The following is a 10,633-nucleotide window of genomic DNA, read 5'->3' on the forward strand; positions in this document are numbered from 1 at the left end:
TATCCTAAAAAATATCATTATTGTTATTTTTGTTTATTATTAAAAAATATTTTTAATTTAATTTATTAAATATATATAATAATTTTTTTTAAAAAAGATTCACAATACCAAATCTAAAAAATAACCACCAAATCATTACTTATATAAGAGTTTCTCTTATGAAATAGTTACCTTGTACTCTTTTTTTTTTATTATGGAGTACTAAAATTTTATATATTAACGTTTTCTCTTTCTTACGATTAAAGAGTACTACTACTAACCCAATGAATTACAACTCAAATGACATAATTTTCTCGTACTCAATTAAAAGATTATGGATTTAAGTCTCTTATTTTTAACCAAAAAAATAAAATTAAAGAGTACTAAAATTCTATATTATTTTAGAGTATATTCTCCTTAAAACTTTAGAATTTGAAGAATTAAAATTATTTTTAAAGAATTAAAAAAAGTTAATATTTATATTTATTTTATATTTTTGTATTTAAAATTTATTTAGACAAAGATTAATATTTTATTTTGGACTAATTTAAGTTTATTATTTTTTTTAAATTATATTATTCGTTTTTTTTTGTTGGCGAAGTACTTGTTGATTTATAGGCTGTCGAGGGAGATTTGTTCACCTGTAGGTTAAAATTAATGGTTACAAGTTGAATGAATTGTATGATTTGTTCACCTGGAGGTTCACCTGGAGGTTGAAATTTATGGTCACAAGTTGAATGAATTGTATGATTTGTTCACGTGGAGGTTAAAATTAATGCTCACGTAGGTTTATTTTTGTGCATGCATATTCTTTTTTCTTTCTCTTTTACGCACGTATATTTTTCGATGACATGATTATTTTTTTATTGTGTTTCACTCTCAAATTTTCGCTCTCGCTCCTTTATCATTCTCCTTAAATATGGAGTACGTACTCTTTCTAAAATTAACACTAAAAATAATTGATAAAAATTTGTCATTTATTTAATTTGTATGTATATATATATGTATTATTTAATTATTATATTTTGAGCTTTAATATTATTATTTCGGCTACACAAATTAAACATTGTTATTACCAGTGTATTATGATTTAATTATTGTCATCACGTACTCATATTTGTATTATTGTATTAAACATTGTTATTATGATTGCATTGTTATCACGTACTCATATTTGTAGTTTTTAAAAATTATGAGTATTTTTAAAAATATTTAAAACAAATTTTAAAATAAATTTGTTTATTAATATTTAAAATATCATATATAACTTCATATATTAGCAAATATCTCATTTTACTCTTATATTCATATTTATTTATAGTCTTTTTAAATTTTATAAATTATTTTTAATTTAATTTATTAAATATAGATATTATAATTAAAAAAATTATCTTTTAAAGTTAATTTTAATAAATTATTTTTAAAAAATGAAAATTTTATAAAACTAAATCTAAAATATAACCACCAAATTAATATTTATATAAAATATATATTAAAATATAAATTATATATTAAAATAAATTAAATAATACATATATATATATATATATATATATACAAATTAAATAAGTGGCAAATTTTTATTAACTGTTTTTAGTGTTAATTTTAGAAAAAGTACGTACTTTACATCCAAAGAGAATGAGAGAAGAAAAGAGTGAGAGCGAGAGATGACCATGCCATGTAAATATGTTAGTAAAATGTTGTTGTTGGTGATGACGAAAGATATGCGTGCACAAAAAAGAAGAAGAGAAGGGAAAAGAATATGCGTGCACAAAGAAAAAGAATCTACCTGCGCAAATTCAAAAGAAGGAGAAGAAGAAGGAGGAAGAAAAAAAAATAAACAGAGAAAGAGAAGAAGAATGAAACCGAGAAAAATGCGCATAATTTAAAAAGCAGTTATAACAATTTTGTTAGACTTGATTAAATATTTTGTTTAAATGCAAAGATTTATTCTTATCAAATATCGGTATTATAATTTAAAAAAAAATTACAAAACCAAATCTGAAATATAACAACCAAATTATCACTTATATAAAATATATATTAAAATATAAAATATATATTTAAAATAAATTAAATAATACATATTGCGTGTGTTTGAATGATTTAAATGCAGGTAAAGAAAAATTAATTTTCTCTCCATAAATTCTAGTAATTAATTTTGGCAATATCATTTTGACCGCATCTTAGACATACATATTGGTCAAGATGTATGCTATATCCATCCTCTAGTATGGGAAAATATTTAGTTATACATTTTCCAAAGACAAAATTATATATAGACCTTTATTATAACAGATTTTCTTTCCATTAATAAGTTTTTCTTCTCATTTTTTTATTATTAACTCCACACATATAATAAAAACTTTACTTTTCTCCTTTAATTATATATATACACATTAAGTTTCATTTCATATATCATATAATATATTTTGTTCAATCAGATTTCTTTGCATCAAATAGTTATGGATTCTAGCTCAGAAGAAATAGTTTCATCATCATCATCACCAACTAAAAGGGTTTGCAAGCATTGCAATAGGAAATTCACATGTGGAAGAGCTTTGGGGGGTCACATAAGAACTCATAACATCAAAATAAGATTCTCCAACAACAACAAGTCACCAAGAACAACAACAACAAAAAAGAGTATTAGTAACAATAATAATAATAATAATAACAATAATAATTATTTTTTGTTAAGTTGGAAGGTTCACAAGAAGAGAGGAAGCAACCAACAAGTAGTGGAAGAAAGCATCAAGAAGCCAAAGACACAAGAAAATGATGATGATGAAGTTGAAGAAAGTAATGGTGATGATGATCATGATGATTATCAAGAAGATTCATCAGAGAAAAGGTTGTTATTAGAGAGGTTGAAAGAATTTGATAAAACAAAGCACAAGATCTCAAGAAAGATTAGAGAAAGATATGTGTGTCACACTTGCAAGATGGTGTTCCCAACATTTCATGCAGTGAGTTGCCATGTTCATGATGAGAAGATCAATAATCATAACCATCTTTCTTCTAATTCATTATCATCACCATCTCCAACAACAACAACAACCGTTAATGATGACAACAATAAAGTTGGTAAGTTAGTTATTAATAATTTTAATGATGAACATGTCAAAAATAATAGTGAGTCTAAATTCAATAAGGGAGTAGTGGTTAATGATCCTCCTACTATTAGAAGAGTGCTAGATTTTGATCTCAATGAGTTGCCTCATGCGGAGGAAGATAAATAATAGTTGTGAAATGTTCAACATAATCTCTTGTTGTTGTTGTTGTTGTTGTTGTTGTTAATTTTAAATTTCTTGCATATATTAGTATATTACCGCAGCAGCAATGAAATTTAAAAGAAAATAATAATGTTCAAGTCTCAGAAAATGGTCAATTATATCAAGTCAAAATTTTTAGCCAATGTTTAGGTGGCAAAACAAAACCGCGTACAAAAATAGTTTAACGAAAAGGTCTTAAATTTAATTAACTTATGAAAAATGTTGTGATCCTCTTCGTATAAGTCATGTCGACATGAGTCATCAGAAAGGCTTAGCTTATGCAGAAGACAACAAAAAAGTAAAATCCAACCCGACTCAATTATATTGGTATTATACCGAACTTTAATTGGTTCGGATATCAGATTTAACATCGTAAAACTCAATTATCCAATTATCTAATATATTATATTAAAAAAATAATATTTATATAATTTTTACTAATCTTAATCTCATTTTAATTTTTAATTTTTTATTCTTCTTTTTTATATTTATTTCTCATATTTACATAAATATTTTTCCTTTTTTTTTTTCATTTTTTTCAGTTTGTCTCATAAATTTCATTTTAATCGAATACTCAATTACCAAAACCGATCCACCCCGTATTTCATCAATTTGAATTAGTTCAGTTTCAATAACAAAAACATATTAACCCAATTAAATCCGAACCGATCAAATTTAATCGGTTTGATTCTCAAATTCATCCAAACCCAATCCAACCTAACCTGATTACACCCATAAGAGCCAAGCAATGACATGCAAACATTTTTTCTTAATAAACGTATTTATATCCCTCTACGGCTCTACATGTATATATGGGTAGGGGTGGCAAACGGGCCTAAACCCGCCGGGCCGGCCTGCATAACCCGCCAAAAAAGACGGACTGAGCTGGAAAATCGGGACCGCTAAATAGCAAAAACCCGCCTAACCCGCACCGCTTAAACCGCGAGGTTTGGCGGGCTTTGGCGGGGCGGGGCGGGCTTTCCCGCCGGGCTAAGATTTTTTTTAGTGAGGGGGTATTTTTGTAATTTTTTGCCAAAACCTAACTTCTCCCAACCTAACTTACAAGAGTATGAAGATAAAAATTGAGTGTTTTGAATTATGTTTATGTTATTTTAGAGACAATATTTATAATTATGTTTTGGATTATGTTTATTTTGCTTTGGAGAGAATATTTATATTTATATTTTGAATAAAAATTTGATTTATAATTATATTTATTAGATATTTATAATTACAAAGACTTTAATATTTGTTAATATAAAAAATATAATTTTTTATGCCATTAGAAATTATAAATTTATTAATATGGTTGTGAAATTATATATATTACTTAGTAGTTAATAGTAAAAAAAAAAAGAGGAGCTTTGGCGGGTTTAGCCCACCAGCCCGCAGTTAGGCGGGGCGAACTAGGATTCTAGAACCGCCTCACTAGGCGGGGCGGGCTAGCCCGCCAAAAGACGGGCTTCTGGCGGGGCGGGGCAGGCTTCCCCGCTTGCCATCCCTATATATGGGTTACTTGGATTGATATTTTCGATTGAACCCCCAACTTGACATGTGTCAATCATTGAACCTACATTGTCATGTAAAACCAATTGAAGCCATTTTTTGAGTGAGTTGCCACCTCAAACCTCACAAGAAACAAGAAAATTCAATTTACCAAAAAACTTAACATTGTCTCTTCGAGTCAAAACTCTACTATGTCTATGTGCTTCATATTATGAAAAATACAACATCAGTGTTATGTTTGTGCCTTCTAAGACGAAAAGAGCCTAGAAAACAAATAACCATGGCAACCCTGCACTGTATCTAGCAGAGGTGCAACTTGGCATGCATCGTCAACGTCGCGATTCTTCCATTTCTCTAGTATACCTTCAGCATTAGGAGCAAGTTGATGCTGCAAAACTGCAGCACCAAGAGGACCTATCAAATTCAACCTTGTAGCATCAGAAATAACATCCCTTGGGATGTACATATAAGCTCTTTGAGAATCAGTACTATCTAATCCTAATGTGCCACATATAAGTCCAAATATAGGAGTATGGTGAAAAGATACAGTACCTGACCCCAAAGGAGCATTTCTCATTGTTTTCAAAGAAGGGAGTTCTGAGAACACGGCCAAACCCACCCTCATTAGTGCAGACCCTTGTGAGATCGATGCCTTTCCGCTGACTTAATTTGTCAGTGTGGCATCCAATATTTTGTTAAGATTGTGCCAAGTTTCCAACTTGGGCGACACCGAGTGCACGAAAGGAATGAGTAAGCTTCCTGTGTTCTCCAAGACATGGATAATGAATGTCTTGAGTTCATCTGGATTTGAGACCAGGTTGGACTGAACTGCTGCTTCAAGGCCAAAAGAGTGAGCAAAGCCGCCAGTGGGTAGAAGAGAATCAAGCAACTGCCATTGGCTCCACTGTGAAATGGAGTCTGCAAGGTGAGGTCCGTTGTCACACCCTTCACTTATTTGCATTGTAAATGATACTCAGCTGGCATTGACGACAAATATCAGATTCCCACAAAAGCCTAGAAGAAGAAACCAGGCTTCTACATTCAAATTCTTTAAGGAAATTGAAATACTTGCAGACATCATTTGAAAATGAATTACATATCATACAAGAAATAAAACTTAATGTCTCGACCAAAATCGAGCTCCCAAAAGCGTGATCTTGAGGTCACATAGAGACAACTCAATCATTGCGCCAAACCTATCTTCAAACAAATGCTTAAAATCCGGAAGAACTGTGAAAATTCCTCGGTTCCCATTCTATAATTATTCTGAACTCTCTATGCCATGCTTGTTAAATATTAACCATAATTCACTTATAGAGGGAGTAAGACATTTATTTATCAGATCTCATATGAATTTGATCTCACTATCTTGTTCTGTGTCCAAACAAGGATTTGCAAAAAATATTTTTTTTTCAGTCCAATCAGAATCATATCTTCCAACAGAACAAATCAGCATGTTAAAATGAAATTGCACAAGGAACTAAGAGTTGCAACAATCTATTAATGGTGATTCTACATTATGTGATAAAAAGACAAAACATTCAGTAGTTCCAACTTACAGACAATACACCTATGCTATCACATTATCTATTATCTCTGTCCCTAATATCATTACCCAAAAGAAAAGAGAAAGGGAGGGGAGGGACTAAGACTTGTTTTCTTGGGATTTATCATCGTCCCTGTTCATGAAATGGAATCCCATAATATACCTATATTCTCCAGTACCAAGGCAACGGGAGCAGTAACCAAGACCGCTTCCGCCACAAGTTCTACACCATTTTGGCCATTCGCCTTTCGAAAGCATTTCCAAATGAACCTGGTTTGTCCTTCCCTTCCCACGACACTGGTGGCAATCGACTCGTCCACTCCCCTCACAGACTACACAATGCGGATCCGGCTTCTTTCTTCTCTTCTTCTTAACATTTGACTCCGTTCTCACAACCCAAGATGGCTTAGTGAGTAAGATGTGACTATGTGGCGACAACTTGGGGGAGAAAGGAGGAGGTAGGCCATTGAAAATCCCACTCTCGAATCGAACCATTGTCAATAAACTTAGGGTCCCAATAGCCATCTATCTAAGCAAGCAAAATATTTCCAGTATCTACTCCACCATGACCCTTGATATCTGAAACAAACGAGATTCTTACTTACTTTAACATTTTCTCAAACATCTGGTGGGCATGATTGTGACTGTTTCTTACAGTGTGTATATTGAAACAACATTGCATCCCTTTAACTCGAAGGTTCTCCATTTATTCTATTGTACTATACACTCACCTAACTTATACATCCTCTGTGATCATGCTGATTGAAAAAACGAAATATTTGAGGATTAAATCATAGAATTTACCCTCCAAAAAAAAAGTCGAAACATTATTGAACGATATCATAGTACTTGATCTTTTCTACTGGCAACAAATGATTATTGAAGTAAGGACGATATGCAATTAACTCCAGAATCCATGACACACAAGTATTGAGGTTCAAACAAAATTCACAAAGCAATTTCAAGTTTTTAACATAAAGTAGAGTAATTCAGAGAAAATCAATCAAAAGGGTATGTGAAAGTTTACCAGGTGAAAAAAAAGGTGGTGACTCTGAATCTGAGGCCAAACGAGAGAGACCATGCCTAATTAGGCTAAAATTAGCTTATGATCTTTAAGATAATTATTTTGAAAAATATATGTCTATCTAAAAAACTTATGCGGATATTATTTATGTGCATCACTTTGGTCCATAAAAGTTAAAACTCTACATCCAAGTCATAATTCTAACAAAGTCAAATAAAGTTTTAAGTATTTTAAATTTTGCATATTTTTTTTTTTCATTATCTTTCTCTTTCGTTATCATTATCAGCAATAATACCAATATTTTCCTAACATTTTTATTAGATTTGATTTTTTTTTGTATCATTATTAAATAATTTCAGTTCAATTCTTAGTTTTTTTAAAGTTCATTTGGATCTAGAAATGAATTCGATGTATTTTTGTTGATTATTGAATTTTTTTTACTGCTTGTTCAAATTTCAACTAATTTCGGTTCATTTGTGAATTAACTAAGGTTCGCTTGATGCAACTGTTAAGTATTAATCAAATTTTTTATTCCTTAAAAAATTTCGGTTCACTTCTTAGTTTAATTTGTATTCATTTGGTTTCATTTTACTTGAATTTATCCTCTTCGTTTTTTGCTTAGCTGTCTTTTTCTTTTTCATCTTTTTTTTAATCTTCTCTTTCTTATTTCATTTTCTTAAAATTATTCTTGATTTACTCTTTTAAGAGATATAAAACTAATAAAAAAAATCAAATAAAAAAGAAGAATAAATGACTGCAATAACATAAAAAGAGAAAGAGAAGAAGAAACAAAAAAAATACAGCAACGCTAGAAGAAGAAGGAGGAGGTGCGTGAAGAACAAACACAAAGTGAAGCAGGTTTCGTTTGCGTTAGTGAAATACATGTATACATGTTATGACGCTACATATAATAAAAGTAGTTTTTGATGGGTTTGAACCAATTTAGTTGGATTTAGTTATAAAAAATATTTGAGTGCATAACAGCTCTCCATTGAAAAATGTCGAATAATTTTTTCCGGCTTGTAAGTACTTAAATAATAGGATAATTTTTTTGTTTGGATATGATATCACTCAAATCAATAAATCAAAGACTAATTTATTGCTGATATAGTTTTATACAAAATGAAATTAAAAAAATGATCACTAGATCAAGTTGGTTGAATAAAATTTGTCTAAAAATATTTTAAAAAGTAGTTTGATTTATACATTTTGCAAATTGATTTGTTACTAATTTGTGACCTAATAATTATATGTTTGAATTCCATTATAATCTAGTTGAGGATTTGACCTGATTGGTTACTAGGTGACCGAATTTTATAATAAAAATTTTAAGTTTATTTAATCAGCATTAAATATCAATTAAAAATTATTAGAATGATTAATAATTCTTTCTTAAGGAGATTAATAAATTTTTTATTAATATATAACCAATACTTATATTCTAAAGTATTATCTTGAGGGAATAGAGGTGAATGAATTTAAAATAGAAGTCGTCTAAAGTTTTTGAATAATAAAAGTGACAGATACTCGTATCTGTACGAAATTTTAATGTCAAATTTGATAAATATATGAATAGAGTAAGTTACTTAGATTGAAAGGTTACTTGAAATGAGTATTTATAAGAAAGCTTATAATTGACAATGAAAAATCTTTATGTGGTATGTCGTGCGAACAATTATCGCTCTTAATGAAGTTAACCATTCTTATTCTAAGAGATTAACTCTCATTTGGGGTGTGAAATATTTTTGTTAGTAGATAGTTGTAAATATGCTCTTTGAGTCAAGTATTATATTAGAGGATCTCTTATGGTATTTTTCAATCTGATAGACTAAAAGATTAATCCGTCGCGAATTAAAATTTCATTTAAGAGGTTGTCGTTAATCAATAAATTGCTATATACACAAGACATAATTCGAACTTCTAATACTTACTTAAACGTACTAATAAACTAATAATTAAACCACTCAAAATTGGTTAAGGATCAAAATTATATCGGACTAAGTTATATTTGAGTATTTGACAACTTGTTGCGAACCAAAATAAGCCCAAAGCATCTTCTGGGTCATTGGCAAGTTCCTTTGCCTTTCGATGGATTACAGAGGTTACATGATACAATGAGTGGGATTTAGATTAATTCATGATGAATTATTTTTTGATTTATCAGATTAAAAAATATTATGAGCAACCAAAAAAATATAATAATATATTGTTTAATTTATTTGTTTGTCAAGTAAAAAAAAAATGATCAATTTTTATGTGATATAAATATAAATTATTTTGATTTATTTTAATTTTAAATTTGATATAATGACTATCCGTTAAAATTTTTTTTGGCTATTTAAGATTGGAAAACTTTTAAATGTACCATCCACTTTATTGGTATTCTGGTGAATCATGTATGGATCACTAACGAAAATAAATTTTGTCCTTTTTTATTATGTGTAATGTCAAAAGATTACAAAGAAGAATATGGTTGTTTTGGCTGCCATAAACTAAGGCATCCAGGTAAGTGTGTGATTGCTTATTGAACACAAAAAGTTGAGTTGAGGATTCTTTCAGCATGCAGCCCGGTCGTTGTTGGATTCTCTAACCCGGTTGAAAAAAAATTTGCATTCTTAGTTTGTTCAAAGACGGATGTATGAGAAAATAAAAAAGAGTTATATTTATTGTTTAATTTTGACATTAAAAAGGGTAATATTTTAAATAACTAGTGAGGAAACAAAATTTAACTATCCTAGCATTTTCACTAGTTTAAAAATTTATGATTGGATTTTTATGGTAAATAAACAATTTGTAATTAACTTTTTACTAGTTAATTTTATGAGCAAAAAACAAAATACTATAAAGTTATTCTTTAGAATATTTCATAATAAATTTTACATCAAATACAAAAATAAAATTCTTAAAATATTTGTATTTTTTAATAAAAAATAACTTGAAGAAACTTAATTTATAATTTTTATCTAGAGTAAAATACTAAATTGGTTCCCTACATTTAGGCCTAATCCTATTTTAGTACCTAAAATTTAAAAAGTCCTATTTAAATCCAAAAAAATTTTATTTAACTTCAATGTAGTCCTACCGTAAAGTTAATGTTAAATAATTAATGAAACCTTAGTTTTTAGATATGAAAAACTTATATAACCAAACTTTTCAGTTGTTGATGGGAGTTCTTTACGGTAGAGGTGACAATAGCCTTATTCTTGTCGCCACCAGCGAACTTCCCCGCGGAAAGCGATTTCTCGACAATGTTCTCCATGTACTTGAACCAAGACTAGTGGCTTATGGTGATACATTTGTTGC

General features: G+C 29.3%; 2 protein-coding genes and 1 pseudogene across 2 annotated transcripts; 1 reads left to right on the forward strand and 2 right to left on the reverse strand.

Moving 5' to 3' along the window:
* Positions 1-2,444: 2,444 nt before the first annotated feature.
* Positions 2,445-3,221, forward strand: LOC130939289 (uncharacterized). The gene is made up of 2 exons (XM_057867404.1): positions 2,445-2,498; positions 2,688-3,221. The coding sequence occupies exons 1-2, from the start codon at positions 2,445-2,447 to the stop codon at positions 3,219-3,221; spliced, it is 588 nt and encodes a 195-aa protein (XP_057723387.1).
* A 1,548-nt stretch (positions 3,222-4,769) lies between these two features.
* On the reverse strand, positions 4,770-7,445 carry LOC130941610 (urease accessory protein F-like; annotated as a pseudogene).
* Positions 6,406-6,831, reverse strand: LOC130939290 (uncharacterized). Its single transcript, XM_057867405.1, has one exon. The coding sequence runs from the start codon at positions 6,829-6,831 to the stop codon at positions 6,406-6,408; it is 426 nt and encodes a 141-aa protein (XP_057723388.1).
* Positions 7,446-10,633: the final 3,188 nt, after the last annotated feature.

This window comes from Arachis stenosperma, chromosome 7, assembly GCF_014773155.1.
Source record: "Arachis stenosperma cultivar V10309 chromosome 7, arast.V10309.gnm1.PFL2, whole genome shotgun sequence".
Classification (NCBI taxonomy): domain Eukaryota; kingdom Viridiplantae; phylum Streptophyta; class Magnoliopsida; order Fabales; family Fabaceae; genus Arachis; species Arachis stenosperma.

Coding starts and splice junctions, on each gene's coding strand:
- LOC130939289 (XM_057867404.1), top strand. CDS start 2,445: ATGGATTCTAGCTCAGAAGAAATAGTTTCATCATCATCATCACCAACT. Junction 2,499..2,687: donor CATCATCACCAACTAAAAGG/GTTTGCAAGCAT, acceptor TTAAGTTGGAAG/GTTCACAAGAAGAGAGGAAG.
- LOC130939290 (XM_057867405.1), bottom strand. CDS start 6,831: ATGGCTATTGGGACCCTAAGTTTATTGACAATGGTTCGATTCGAGAGT.